Below are 16,081 nucleotides of genomic sequence, written 5' to 3' on the forward strand. Positions count from 1 at the left end.
TGTCACTGCTGACTGAAAGCTGTTTGGCTCAAATTCAAAACCGCATAAAGCAGGAATACCGTACAGACATATCACTGTAGCACACAGGCAAAGCTACAAGTACATACACACACAGTTAGATGCAATTGCAAATAATAGTGAAGGGTAACCTGCGATGTTCAGATGTTAAATAATAAAAATTATTACAAGTGGAAAAAATATGTCTTTTCAAGATTGATACCAAAAAGTATTTGGTGTAAAAATGTCCACATGAGAAAAATAGCTGAAAATTATAATCAAGCATTTATAGACATGTTGAAAATACAAATGTTAGTTAGTTTAGTTTGGAAAGTTTAGTTTTGCCTTGCACTGGTGTTATAATGACAGGCAGCTCTCTCACTGACCTCCTCTGCCATTAATTCAGTAATCTAAATCAGTGCTGCTGTATCAGCAGTGAAGTCAGAGACATACCACAAAAAGGCCTGAGCCATCCGGCTCTGGATCAAGAATGCCCTGCAGCAAACTGTCTGCATTTAAGTGCCCCGTTTTAAGTAGACAGTCATTTTCTCTCCTACAGCTTACTTGCGGTACTCCCGCTCTCTCTCTGACACACACGATACCAGCAGAGGATCAAGTGGAAACCTGAATCAGGAGCAGCAATGCTGCCCTTCCAGACATCTGGCACAAAATACAGCATGCCAAGAAAACCACTCTGAGCATGTGCAGAATGTAGATCAAATTTAAAGCTTAAAAAAAAAAAAAAAAAAAAAGTACAGGTCAAACCACCAAGCTGTTACTACCCAGTGTTGGGTAGTAACAGCTTGGTAAGACACTTCCTGGATTGTACACAATCACTCTCCTTCTCTAGAAGGTTGTTTTGCATCTGCATCATTCATTGCATGTGTAATGTCTAACTTTATCCTGTCCCCAGCCTTATCATTTGTCTGTGCCTGCTGACTCTTTAATAAGTGTATTTGTTACTTTAAAGTAATCCCAAGTACAAATGCATACTGACACATGTACACACCTTGCACCTGCGTCCCATCGTAAACAGTGTGAAACATTTCAGCTAAAGACCGGCCTTGAGTCAATATCACAAAGTAAATAACGCCAGTGTGCAGGCTGAAAGGCCCTGTTGTAAAATCTCCACACAGAGTGATGCAACTGTTCAAAGGGCACAATACAAATAGCAAGATAGGACAACAGTGTGTTGTCTTTACAAGAACTTGCGTTTTCTCAATAAGGATGGTTGGGATATTTTTGCATACAAATTTTATGCTCAAAAATGCACAAAACAATATATGCGTGCAAAATAGAGCTAAAAAAAGACGACCTTTCTCTGTGATTCTGAACTTTTTGAATGCTTCCTTGTGTTGCACAATCTTCACCCTACATTTTGAAGTTGGCGCCAACAATAAAATACAGCACAGATAAGATATCACGGTGCTTTACCTTTCCAGAACAATGAACGATTATTTAAAATAATAAAATAAAAATAAAAATCGAGTGTGCGATTGCCAGGAGGCTCAAACATCTAACTGCACTATAAAACAGTAACTCTTAAGAATTCAGACCTCCAGGGAAAGCAAATCAGATAACATTAGTTGTCTTTGCTAAAATTTGTGTCAATGAGTTGTTTACTTTAAAAAAACCTGACCTAACATGAGTGCTCTTAGTGGGAGGGCACTTGAAGAGATTCAACGGTAAGTTTGAAAGAGGGTGTGGCAGCTTGTGGTTATATTAAAGCTTGAGCAAAGCCAGCTGCTGACTGCTGTGATTCTTTGGCCAGTGTCATAATACCAAGGCAAGCATGAACGCACAAGCACATGTGATGCATTCACTGCTGTAACTTATTTTGAAACCCCTTGATTAGGGAATAATAACTGACACAAAGGAGAAAAAAGGGAACCGATTACACAAACGTTTAGTCAGTGAGGTGAAACCTTTGCTTTGCTTAAACAAGTTCTCCATTAAATTGGAGGAAAAAAACATTACTCTTTTTTGGCAAAGTATTAGACATTTAATACATCTGTTTATCTTGTTCACAGTTGTGGGAGGCAAGAGGACGTTCCAGCAAGCACCAAACAGGTAAAACAGACAGCTCATTTATCAGGGGGCACAGAAATATGAATAGGCTGACATCTACTTTCATGTTTATAGCTGGAGACTAATAGCCAGTGCATTCAAGAAATCTGAAAACCTGGAATATAAAGAACAATGCAGATATAAGCAGGGCATATAAATCCCACAAAGAGAGGCTTTTTTGCCAGTCAGTAGATTCTCCAATCCTGCAGCTTAAAGCTTCCACGACTACAAACATTGTTTGTAACCATGATGCTCCATAATCAGGCCCATCAGCAAGTTAGCAACCCGAAATGTATTATCCGTTTCAAAAAATATCCATCAATGGGCTGCTTACCACATTTGCCCTGCACTGGGTAAAAGGAGGATTCAGCCACTTAAGGTGTTGGTTGATACAGTTGAACTGCTTGGAAAACACTCAAGCTCTGTACAAGAAGGGCCAATGTTGGCTCCATCTTCTGTGCAGGCTGAGGTCTTCTGGGGTGTGCAGGTCCTTTACGACACAGCTATGGCTTCTGCAATCTTTTATCTAGTTGTCTGCCGAGTAGGTGGCAACATGAAGCAGGACCAGAAACGACTCAATAAACTGGTGAATAAGGCCGGCTCTGTTTCCTCGACTCCACAGAGGTTATGTGTGAGAGAAGGATGTTACCCGAGCTAATAACCTTCACGGACAACACCATCTATCACCTGTATGAGACAGTGGAGGCTGCACACTACAATACCCTACATAAGATAAATACCTAATAAAAAAAAAATATTCAGTGTATCTATTATTAGTCACACTGCACTTTTTGTACATACAAAAGAACTCTGTGACATATCTTTTGTGTTTTAACATATACACTTCCTCGGAGTGGGATTAATAAGCTCTGTCTATCCATCTAGGCAGTATCCCCCAGTAGGCAAACGTACACTAGTGATGTCTTTAAAAACTTAACGTGTTAAAAAATGTTTGCTCAGTCTCTAAATTTGCACTAAGGGGTCACTAACATTAACATTTACGTGTTTAAAAAGAAACGAAATGTGTTTTTCTCTTAACTTACGGGGCTCTGTAGTATCTGTGTGACACGTTTCTTCTGCTCCAAAACGTTGAAGTCCTGTCGGAGGTCGGGAGACATGTTCCTGGCCCTGATGTACTCCGGATCATTCACGTTGACCCGGTCGAAGTAGCGCTCCTTAGTACCTCCACCAGGCGGAGGAGGGGTGGTCACCACCCCCTGATGGCTGTCCGCACTCATGCCTGTTTCACCTCACTTGCTTGCTCTATGGCTGCCACTCTGACTGTCACCTGAAAAGCAGAAAGGTTGACATCTTACATGACACGTATCATGTAATTTTAAAAAAAGGCAAGCAAGGAGAGTTTAACATTTACCTTAAAAGAATATTTGTTCAGGGTGTTTGTGGTTTTTATGCACATAAAATGAAGAGTGGTAATATACCAGGAAAAGGTGTAGCATGCAAGATTAGCCTGTAAGGAAAAATGCAAAAGCCGAAATGTGCCATGTATCGATCACAGGATTTATACTTTTGTCGCTCTTAAACATGAATATTTTTCAATGAAAGTTAGTTGAATGCCAACAAACAGTCATGTTTAAAATTAGCTAAAGGCACGTAGCATAAATGAGACCAATGATGAGTAAGAAAATGGCATGCCTACCACCTCTCTTTTATCAGATGAAAAAACACAGAGGCACGCTGTATCATAAACAGGAAAAGGAAGTCCCTGTTATCTCTATACCATAGAGGTGATACTCTTTGGTTTGATGGAAATAAAAGTTCTATCCTGAAGTTCATATCATTCACTTGCTGAGTCACAACTACATGTAGGTCTTGGTTAGGTCACACTGACAGATCAACTAACAAACCATACAAACGGGGGCGGGAGGAATTTTGTTTTGACATCCAAGACCTTGACTGCTGAGGTGGTTTACTCCCACTGTTCATTCTCAGGTCAACTGGCATGACAAGCATTTTGCAGGATGCAGGAATTGGTAAATGCAACAATAGAAAATGACTTCAGCGCTTTGCTTTCAGGCCAAGAGCCAAAGCCAATAAAGTCAAAACAAAAATACTAATACAAAAGATTAAAAAACAAAATGCAAGCAGAGATTTAAAAATAAATAAACACACACTGCATCTTCCAGGAGCCCTTGTCAGCATACGCAGCTGCAGTTACAGTGCCAAAGGGTAAGATGCTGGTGTATCATGAAGAGGCGGAGCTTATGGGATCGCTACCAGATGGTGTCTTGGCTTGGACAACAGAGGAATGACAGCAAAAAAAAAAAAAAAAAAAAAGTTTAGGAAATAGATCCCAAGTTTTTTTTTTTCTTTTTTAAAATCCAGTAGTCATCTGACAGCACCAGAATTAAAATGTATAGGTTCCTGTGCCAGCACCGAGTCCTCCTGCATTTCAACTTCAGCGTTGTCATCTTAGCTTAATACTATAAGAAACAGCAGGGTTTGAGCGGTGATTTGGATTGACACACGCCACTAAGCCACTCATTCAGGTCAAACGCCAATTAAAACTGTGGTTGAGATTAGATGAGAGACGCACACAAAACAAAGTTTAACGAACTCCTCACACATGGATGACAAATTAACCAATATTTTCCTTACTCATCACTCACATTGGAGTGTGACTGAGAGCCTTTATTTATGGTTTTTCCCCGCTCTCTTCAGGAAGAAGCCTAAACCTCTAGGCTGACATAAAAAACACTCAATTTGTGTGTTTACTCAAATATCCATTAAACATCAGTATTTCCTATATGTATTTAACTCTAAGAATCCACTGGGAACTCAGGAAACCACTCTTTGTCTGCCTGATCTCCCTGCCATGGCTGTGATTTATACTATGAAAACAAATAAAAGCCTCCCAAAAAGTAAAATCCTCTATAACTGAAGGCAGCTGGGCAGCACAGAGTTATGTAACATGATATTGAATTCATCCTCCTACCCGCACTGTTTTGCTTACTGAACAACTGTACACAGGCCTGATCAACAAAGGCCCAAGACAAAAGGTTTTGAGAGCAGGACTTTAATATAAAGACTTGTATAAAGATTCATTTGCTGTGCTGTCCTGTTTCGTGCTTTATATCCACAGCTTTTCCTATATCTTCTGCTGGAGTTATTCTGAGGAATACCACGTGGGAGAAACTTGACAGACGTATAAATAAGAAATGCATTTAACGAAGGTGTGATTGACAGTAGAAGCTCACGCATAAAGTTTGCTGACTGGAATCCCTGCATGGCTGAATGCAACAGCAGTAGTTTCACCAAAATAAAACGACTCCCCCACCCCCCCACTCACACTCACACGCATGAATACACCACCCCATCCCTGCTCTGTCACAACTTCAGCAGTCCCCAGCATGAACTTCCACCACCCCACCCCCACCTCCCCCAGTCTCTGTCAATAGATCATTGTCCTCATCTCGAATCATCTCAGTCTGTTCAGATCCAGAGGAATCGACGTTTTTGGAGCAGTGGGGGTGGTGGTGGTTGTGTGTGTGCGCGCATTTGAGAGAACGCATAATTAATCCGAGTAAGAATGAAACCCGATCCTCACATTATACCAGCAACATTTATAATCTTAATTTCATGCTCGATGACAGATGCTTACACTTTTTGAATGCAGCCCACTGAAGATGCCAGTTTATACTGAGCTTTGTTCAGTGAAAGACTGGAATTTACAAAGGCAATGCCCATTAAAGTGTGGCATTGTGTGATAACGCTGTTATTGCAGTTGATGTAAACTTCACAATTCTGTGGCTGATAAATGAGGTGGGCTGTGTTTACTGATGTGCACTAGACTGTGACCGCAGCACCCGAGGTGAGCACAACCTCTCACCTCTAGACCTTTAGTGACCCTTCCTCTTTTTCCTCCATCCGCACGCTTAGAAGCACCAACAGACAACATGTCTTCATCTGAGGGTAAGCTGTCCATGAAAAAGTTCCCATGCCACGAATCACTGCTACGAACCAACGAATGCTCAATGTGACTTTAGTTAGTTAGATAACAAATGCAGCGAGTTAAAATTGAGCTTGGCCTTAACTATCAGGTAAGAATAAGAGGTCAGGCATAAAAAAAACACAACTGTACAATACAACTGTATTTAATAAGTTATTTCATGTATAAAGTGACAAAGTAACTTAAAGTGCTAAAACCCAGAAGAATGACTTGAAATATCTTATCTGGCCAAAATACATCAAAGCAACTCTTTACAGTTAGTTGCATCCTAATGTAAAAGCTTATTTATGTGTAGTATGAAAATATTTGCTGCAGAGAAGAGATAGACGAGAAAAAACATCGGGAAAAAAAGGACAATTAAGGATGCGTACATGTTTGTGACTTTTCACTAAGGTTGAACTGACCACTTCCTTGTATTTGAATTGGTTCTGTGGACAGCCTCCATTAGTGGAATTCAATGTTTATCTCTAAGACAGAGGACTCATCCATTACACACTAATACTTCTGACATTTGGAAATGGAGAGCAAGTGCCTGAGACAAGTTATAACTCTCCATCTTCATCCGATGACAATCAGCTAATCTAGAAGCCTACACAGACCTCTCTCCAGTCCTATAACTCTGCTCTGCTTCACTTTTATCCATCTCACTCTGATGTTTTGTCGTATACAATATGCAAACTTACTAGAAAGGCAGGAGCAAAGCAAAAAGCCATGAGTAAACATATGTAGTCACAGAAACTCCCTAAAATGCCGAGTGACACTGCCCGGGCTCTCCACTCACACACATGCATGCAGCTACTGTCTTTATCGTGCTGGGGCAGATGGACTTCAAAAGCAAGCCTGCCTACATCTCTGCCACCTCTAAAAATAGACAAACTGCCTTTTGGGTTGTGTTACAACCCTAATAACAACAATACCAGGAAAGAATCTGTGCGCCGCTAATTATATCCCCGAGTGCTGCAAAAAGCAGCGCGAACATACACACACACACACACAGTGACCTGTAGCGTAAACTTTGCTAATGCACACACCCAAACACACAGAGACAAGTAGGTGCGTTCCCTGTCCAAACACGCCTGTGTGAGAGCTCTAGCAGTGAAACTGAAGGACAAGGTTTGAGCCAAAAGCTCAGCAGCTTACATGATCCTCCAGCGGCTTTGCTATGAGATGAGGAAAGCTCCTCTTGAATCCATCACTGTGCCAGCAGCAAGCGTTACCCACGACACAGGGCAATGCCTGGCTATCAGTTTAAGCTGATGGTTTCGTATGAAATCTTGATTTGGAGCAACTACTAGTGACTGTGAATGCATTTTAACTTGCAAATATATTCAGACTAATATGTTTCTCTCTATACTTCATCCATACGGATTCTAAAATACTCCCTGGTGTCTTCCTTCACAGAGCTAATCTTCTCTGGTGCTCACACTCAGTGCACTATTATTGCCAGACGTGTTTACAGTGCAGAGGTATATATATGCCTGAGTGCCCTGGCAGCCACACTAACATGGAATTCCCCTAAAATTGCCAATCGTTTTTTTGGATAGTAACCTTTGGAGTCATGCCCCCAGTTCTAGTGGGAGCAGAAAACAGATCACAAGTCAGATGAATGAAACTAAAACATATCAGTCCATAAGACAGAGGGAATACATACAAAATATGCAAACAGGTGTACTGACACAAGCAGCCGACACACAAATATAATGCAAGCACAACCAACCTTGTGTTTATTTCCTACTTGGTCAGTGAATGGGAGAGAATGGGGAGTAGTAGTAGGCAGCTGAGGCAAAACACATGTCTCTGTTTTTCACTGCTACTTGGTGCCCGTGCACAAATTCCACCAGTGAGTCCCAGAAAGAAGCCGGGAGAGACGAGAGAGAAAGAGCGGGATACGAATAAGAGAAACTGCGAGCCAGGCGGCGATCAGAAAACCCGTCTGTCCACGCGTCCCTGCAGATTTTCCATATAAATGCTCCTCGGTGAAGCTGCCAGCAGACAGCAGATTCTCCCAGATTCTTACAGTCTCCCCGTCTTGGCTGCTCCAGCGTTCATCAGATAGAGAAGTATCAACAGCTGTGAGTGTGTATGTGAGAGGATCTGTGTATGTGTGTGCCCTCAGTGAATGAGGGCGTGTGTTTGTGTGGAAAAGAAGCTAAAGCGACCACGTGATGCAAGCTTAATCCCCCGCCTACTGGCTAAAAACACACACACACACACACACACACACACACACACACACATGTCTGGTTTGCTATCCTCGTGGGGACATCCCATTGACATAATGCTTTCCCTAGCCCCTTACCCTAACCCTAACCATTAAAAATGAATGCCTAACCCTAACCCTTACCCTAAACCTAACCATAACCTAATTGTAACCCTGACAGTAAAACCGCATTTTGAGTGTGAAAATTGCTTTCAACCCCGAGGGGACCTGGATTTTGGTCCCCACGGTGCAGAAAGTCCCCACCAGGATAGTAAAAGTCAGATTTTGGTCCCCACCAGGATAGTACGAAACCGTACACACACACACACACACACACACACACACACACACACACACACACACACACACACACACACACACACACACACACACACACACACACACACACACACACACACACACACACACACACACACACACACACACAGAATCAGGCAAAGGCATACATACAGGCTTTTTGACCAATCAGAGCTCAGGCTCACACACTAATCACACCTCCCCTCCTCCACTGCCTTCTCCCTCTCTCACTCCATCTAGTCTAGCCTTTTTCTTCCTCTCTTTTTTTTCCTTTGATCCATTCACATCCCTCACATTCCACTATCCGCTCTTGCTCGCTTTCTTTTTATGTCTCTCATTCACACCCACTGCTGTCCTTCCCCCCTCGCTGGGCGACTGTACTAAAGGTCAGTGTTTATTAGTTTGGCTGGAAGCAGTATAACTGCAGCCGCACAACCTGCTGCAGCAGAAACTGCTCGGCTTTCACTGTCGCTTCTGCCCCATTGAATCAATGCTATCTGGCCCTCTGATAAAATCAAATACCAACAGCCTTACAAAAGAACATTGTTAAAAAGTATCATTTAATGCCATAATTCAGTCATCCGTCTGTCAATACATCTGTCACATGACAGCTCTCCGCAAGTCTGTGTCTAGCTTAAGGCCCTACTCATTTCGCCTTTACATTTTTCCTCATACTTGTTGCTGTTAATTGTATCTTTAAAGCCATTTTTGAAGCCATGACGACATCTTGTATTTCTACACTCCCTAAACTTGCTCAAAAGCACTCAAAGCATTTTCTCTTTCTTCACTCTATGCTGGTGAGGAATATGAAAAATGTGTCCTCTGGTTTTCCGTCTCTCTTTATCACCAAAGCTGTTTTCATGCATGAACGCCAAACAATGTGACAAAAATCAGGTTAGGAGACTGTAACAGGTTGTACACAACACCAGATAGTGTGTTTCGAGTTTTAAAGTGGGTGCTGTGTGAGAATGCAAAAGGAAGTTCACAATACACCCATACACTTTTTACGAATTCACTGACTCTTCACTACATTATTGTCATATTAGCAATGTCAGACATCTTGCAGACTCTGTAATAGACTCCAATCACACAAGCCTAGAGACCAGTTGGAGACTGAATGAGTTGGTGGGTGGTTGCTGAAAGTTAACTGCTGTCGATAGAAAAATCTGGCCTTAAAACAACTGCTAAGCATTTGGATGAAAAGTGATTAGCAGAATGATAAACAGGTGTGTCTTAAAGGGAAAAGAAAACAGACAAATGTTGCCTTTCGGTACATGTTAACAGGCTATACAGTGGGAACATTAGCACAGTCTCCAGCTGAAGGAGCATCTCCCGGCTCTGTACCTGTTAAACAATCAAAGCAGGAAATAAACTAAAGCTGTACAACTGCAAAACACAGACCACAAACTCAACCCCCCAGTGGCGAATAAGCTAAGCCACAGATGACTTAACCACCAGAGAAACACATGGCACACATTTCCTCTTGCAATAGTTGAATACAGTCCAATTCACAAGCCATCCATGCAGAAGACAAACAAACAATCCAGGCAACCAAGATGTCAACAACTTGTCAGCGAGGTCATTCATTCTAATGTTTGCTTTTAAAAGATCAACACTTCACATCAAATGCAAATTTACGTATGGATGCTTTACACACACACTTACTCTGGATTTAACCTTGTAAGAATGTACATAGTGATGATGCAGATAAGCTGAGAGACTCAACATCAGGTATGGTTAAATGAAGACATGCATTTGAAGCTAAAATCCTAAAATATGAATAATATACAGAAACTGAAATAGTTCTAGGCACTTTAGATATTTAGACTGTGATCTTTCAACAACACTTTCAGGAAGTTGTCATTCAGAAGTACAACAGTGATCCAAAGCACACAGCAGGGTCATAAGGACACATCCTCAAGATAAGAACAAGACCTTCTGCAACAGATGGCATGGCCCCCACAGAGCCCTGATCTTCACATCATCATTCTGGGATTACACGTGGAAACACTGAGACAGTCTTAATCTACAAGTCACTACACTTAACATGTTGTTAGCCAATTAATATAAACGAATGATAACATTCATTTGTTAAGCATCATAACCATTTTCATTCCCTATCAACTTTCAACAAAGCAGCACAAGTTGCAAGGTACAGTAATGGCATGTCAAGTACCAGTTGAGTCCTGCAAAAGTGTGTCACTATCATAACAAAACTCACACATTGCGCAAAGTGTCATGAAGTTTCCTTCATGAGAGCCCTAAAGTAACAAAGGGCTATAGTACACATTCGTTGTGATCGCCTGATGGCTTAGATGATATGGAGTTTTTGTTTAGGTTCCTGCTAGAGTAATGGTGATAACACTGCTGCAACAGATGCCAAGCCACACCCACTTGATATCTCACAGCTGGAAAATTGCCACAAGATAATGCAGGGCTTTGATAAAAGTTATTTTGTGACATCAGAATTTCCTCTTGATTTTACACCCGACTTCATTTTAAAGCACAATTTTTGCCTACAACACCACAAAGTGGTGAAAATGTGGTGCTCGTTTAGGTTGCACAACAAATAAATGTGCTTAATAAAGAACCCAGGCAAGAATTTTAATGTGCTAAATGTATACAAGTTAATAATACGTGTGAGTAAGACTGTAATACATTCCAAGCATCTTAGCAAGTTATTGAATTTAAAACCAAAGGTGACATGTGCAATACATTATTTTCACTGGGAAATTACCCTTTACCAGGAAATCTACCATCATACGTACGTCATAGTCGCACACCTGTCTGAAATCCTACACCGTAACTTGATTTGCACCACCCTAGAAATGCAAGTACACGCCGTGCTGACGCAGCCCGCAACAATTGTGATTGGCCTGTTCAGGACCCTTGATTCTTCCTGCGTATTTCCGACTACTTTAGGTCACAAGGGAATGAACAAAGAAGTAGAAAAATAAGTTTTCTTTTTCTTCGGGAAAAAGAAAAAGAGGAAGAAAAAAAAGAAAAAAAGAGAGAACCTGACCACAAAAACGTGGGGATTCATGAGGGAAACAAGTCCCAGTGTTTTGTTTCCATTGGCTGGCACTGCATATAAAACAGTGGGAAAACACCACATAATAATGAACACTAATTGCACCAGCACAAGCATAAATGGCGTCAACAGCTTATCTTTCATTCCATCTTTTCAACAACAGTGGAGACTATGAGATAGGTCAGACCTGGGCACGGTATGGCCAGTGAGCAACATCCGGCGCATTGGTTGTACCCGACTATAAGGTCCACGGGAAAATAGGATTTAAACAAAAATCCTAATAAGTATACGTTATGCAAGCAGCATTGCGAAAGCAAGGAGGAGTTTTCTTTAAAGATATAATGCATTTTGGGGTCAACTTGAATGAGAGCGCCAGAGCTCAAATGTGACATGATATTTAAATGCAAACTATATTGTGATATTTAGAATACCCATATATCAGTATCATTTGTTTGTATTGACAACATTTACAAAAGAAAGTTGAATTTTATGGACAGTTTTAACGATAAGACATTTTATGAAGGAATCCCCATGTTTCATTCCCCACAGCCCCTTTTCCATTAGAAGAAGACAAATCCTTTTATTGTCATTCAATACAAGTTGTACATTCATAAACTGTTAACAATACACACCAGAGGGTTTTCTCAAGGCCTTTTGTCAAATTTCGGTCAATAAATGATTAAGATGACTCTGTGGATCTTGGTGGATGCAAGCCAAATTTTAATGGATTGTTAACGTGATCCAACTCTACACCTCTACAAAGGTTGTTTTTTTTGTTTTTTCCTCTCTCTCATTCTCGCTCTCAAATCTACCTTCATATGTGAACAAACATTGTCTCAGTGACGAAGTTTAACAAATCCATATACAGATTACCTTTCAGCGAGGATTACCTGTCTGCTCTCCTTTGAATTTCCACCTGAGATTTAAACCAGACTTAAACTGAACACACTTGTTCAAATTGTTAAAACCTAGCATCTACTCTTCCCAGGAGCAGTTTATAGAAATAAAATTAAAACTGACCAAAAATGAATCCAGTTTATTGAACTCAATTCTGCTCGACAGTTCACAACAATCCCAGTTTCTCATGTGATCCCATGGGAAAATTAATTGCCCACTCCTTTGATAGATATTCCTCACACAGTCTGGTTGCCACTGGCCATGTAACAATAGGCAGATTCCCTTAAATGGCATCAGATACATGTGGAAGAAATCACTGGAGTGTTTGCTCAACTGGCTGCAGCTGGCCTACACCAACAAACAAGCAGCCATCACACGACTAACAGTTTCTTTTCCCCAACACACTGTGTCTTCTACAGAAAGAAGAACAACAATGTACTCTGGGGACATTTTTGCAATGCTGGTCTGTGAGAAAACATGAAGAACGCTTACAGAAAATACCTTTATTGGTATGCAGCAGCTGGAGGGGACCTTTTATTTGAGATTGAGGATAATCCTTCACAGCTCATCTAAAAGAAAGCGTTTAAGAGTAAAAAACACCTTTATAGCAATCCGAGTCAAGAGAAAGTAACACTGCAACAATAGTGCAGAAACATCAGCTTGGGCATCTCTGTACACAGCTGTAAATCCTTTAATATAACTGTATTATCCCTTTATAATCTGTTATATGCATAATTCTATACAAGCAAGATTTTTGTTACACTGCAGCACTTTCACTAGAAGAATATGCAATGGACAAAAAACCTGCTTCTCGCAAATCACATCTGAAGAAACCACTTAAAGATCAACTAAAATTGCCTTTTCTTTCCTTATCAAGGATCTCACTGCAATCATTTGATTTCCTTGCACTCTATCCTGTATGTTGTTACTCTATACTAACAGTTCCAGTTGGTAAAATATTAGTTATATTCACACTGCCAAGACCTGTGTCTAGACAGCATTCTCTTCTGCAGTGCGGTAAATATGCCAAGTATAGACGGGCACAGAAAGGAGACTGATCCCTCTCAACCCCTCCTTCTGGAAGTCGGTGCATCACTCAGCACTTTTACAAACTCCACACACACGGACGCACACAGACAGCTGACTCTGTGAAAAAAAAGCTCTGTGCACAATGTTGAATAAAGCCACTTTCACACAAAACCCCAAACAGTTAACTGTATGAAGATAACAGTGTAGTACAGATAGAGACACACTTATGTTTTGAGCAGTTTATTAAAGGCTTAAAAGCATCCAAGTTATTTTAATAGTAAAACTGAGAGTATCTGAAAGAGTTTTAACACAACAATATAAAACTATTAAAGATTAACTACAAAACCATAAGATAAACTTTTCAGACGTGACTACTGGCTCCAACAATCTGTTATCAGCTTTCTGTCATTCAGACAGAAAGCTGATAATATTGTTCATAAGAAAGTTTAAACATAATCACAAAACAGAGTGTTAGTCATTAACATGTAAGGGATTTTCACATTGCCATTAGCATAGCATCTCTGAAATTGCTGTCTCCAGAGTCCCTCTGATGAGGCTGTCCATATCTGCCAAAAGCCTAAGAAGGTCCTGGGTAGTCTGTCGATGCTTTCTTGGTCATTTTGCAGACAGGCGTGCATGGGTATCTAATCATTTGTATCCATACAGTTCAGATTTGCGCACCAAGTCTAGTAAGATTTCTGAATTTACAGTAAATTCAGAAAGGCGTGTCAAAGGTCTGAATGGATCTCTGGACAGTTTTGGGAGAGCCGGGTTGGGACATTTCAAGTTGCTTTTGCTCACGTGAGGAGGAGACTCACTTTTAGAAAAACTCTTATTTAGATCATGGTGCTGCCTGGATAATGCTCTAAAGGCGAGTCTGGATATCACACAGACTTTGTACCAGGGAACTGGCATCTTAAAGACAGTTTTATACAGTTTGGACGTTTGTGTTCTTACATGCACTTCCACCGGGTAACAAAGTTCAGGGCTGCAGTGCATGTGTGAAAACAGCTTTTGTTTTGCCATTTCACTGAGTACAAATGAGAGAACCATCCAGGTGGGACCGTCTCAAGGTGCTGCCCAATCAACAACATATATCTCACTGGGTGATGAGAGCAGGCTAGTCTCTGAACAACAGCTAATTATGGCTGTGTGGACACCAAAATTACTGTTATTTCCCCTGGTTCAGTCATGTGAGACATGACAAACAAAGCTGTGCTAATCCTATACATCTAAAAGAACACTTAATGCTCTAACACACTCCACACAACTGTTATTAACTTTAAAGATTAATGAGTCCTTTGCACACTACAGTACTCAAGTAATCCTACATTTTTTGTTGAAGTCATCCACTCCTTGAATCCTGCGATAAGCCATGGACAAAAACGGAGCACAACAGAGGAGAGGGCCCGACCGTTTGCTGGGCTGAATGCTTGCTGGTATCCATTTACAGCCAAAGCCCCGCTATCAGCGTTCTGTCAGCATTTCCCACCAAACGGCAAGCAGTAAGAGGAGAGGAGCAATAGGGCACTTTCACTGATGTTAACTACCAGGGAATACATAAACATTTGAACTCATGACCAGGGGAAAAGGAAAAAAAAGACACCACACGCACACACAATAAACTAGAAATAGACTAATGTGGAGACTCCTCAAAGGGAAAAGGATGGATGCGGAATTTCTTAACATAATAAGACAGTTAATGGTTATAAGGAAAACCCCCTGACCTTACTTCAAATGCCATTTGCCCACATGTCAGGAAGTTCAAGTTTATTCCTTAAAGGAAGTATAAAGCCACAGGACAACATCAAAACTACTTCACAGTTACTGCTTGCCAACTCCTATGCAACATCAGATACTCCTCTTGAAGGGAAACATTTTGACAAACAAGTCCAAACAGCAGGATGACACAAACTGCAAATTCCGGTCATTAATCTCACGTCTTCACCAAAAGTGTCACATTATTATACTCATTAAATGGGATACGTTACACACTGAATAAAGAGCTACAAACATTCATCTTATTCAAAGCAACCACAACCAAGTGAAACCGGAATCAAAGACTTTTGACAAAACTATGTCACCTGTGTCCAAACACACACACACAGTCCCATAAAGTTATCGCTCACACGCATGTTTACGCGACTCTAGTCTAGTTTTACACTTGTATAGGAGTCAAAATAAGTAGTCACTAATCCCTGTTTGAAGGGTAAATAGGCATTAAGAGCAGAGCTAATGTTTAACATAAAGAGACACATTCAGATTCACTTCCTGGAGCCCTCGCTGGTAACAAAGCTGTGCCTGTCTGAGCAGCTGTGTTATTTAGCACAGAGAAGAAATACACGCACGTAGACGAATGCATGAACCTACTCGAGCGTGAACAGGGAAGCCTGCTTCTCCCTCAAGGTTCAGGTAGAGACAATAAACTTCTGTGGAGGCAGAGAGGGTGAGCAAGGAAGCAGCGGGCCTGTGTGTGTATTTTAAGGAGTTTGTTTCCTCCACTGACAGGGATAAAACGTGGCCTAGAAGCAACAATGGGAAGTCACCGCCCAGGCATCACCTCTGTCAAATGTGC

At 41.1% G+C, this 16,081-nt stretch overlaps 1 protein-coding gene across 8 annotated transcripts in view; it reads right to left on the minus strand.

Moving 5' to 3' along the window:
* Positions 1-16,081, minus strand: part of add3a (adducin 3 (gamma) a) — a 103,420-nt gene that overhangs the window by 32,527 nt on the left and 54,812 nt on the right. For 5 of the 8 annotated variants that reach the window (XM_063476620.1, XM_063476617.1, XM_063476616.1 and 2 more), the window contains exons 1-2: positions 7,749-8,143; positions 3,108-3,352 (exon numbers count right to left, since the gene is read on the minus strand). In XM_063476620.1, coding sequence (XP_063332690.1) covers positions 3,108-3,302 — 195 coding nt within the window. In that variant the 5' untranslated portion in view covers positions 3,303-3,352; positions 7,749-8,143. Of the gene's footprint in view, positions 1-3,107; positions 3,353-7,748; positions 8,144-16,081 lie in introns of those variants that run through there. The other 3 variants (XM_063476614.1, XM_063476615.1, XM_063476613.1) reach the window with 1 other exon arrangement.

Source organism: Pelmatolapia mariae, linkage group LG6 (assembly GCF_036321145.2).
Source record: "Pelmatolapia mariae isolate MD_Pm_ZW linkage group LG6, Pm_UMD_F_2, whole genome shotgun sequence".
Classification (NCBI taxonomy): domain Eukaryota; kingdom Metazoa; phylum Chordata; class Actinopteri; order Cichliformes; family Cichlidae; genus Pelmatolapia; species Pelmatolapia mariae.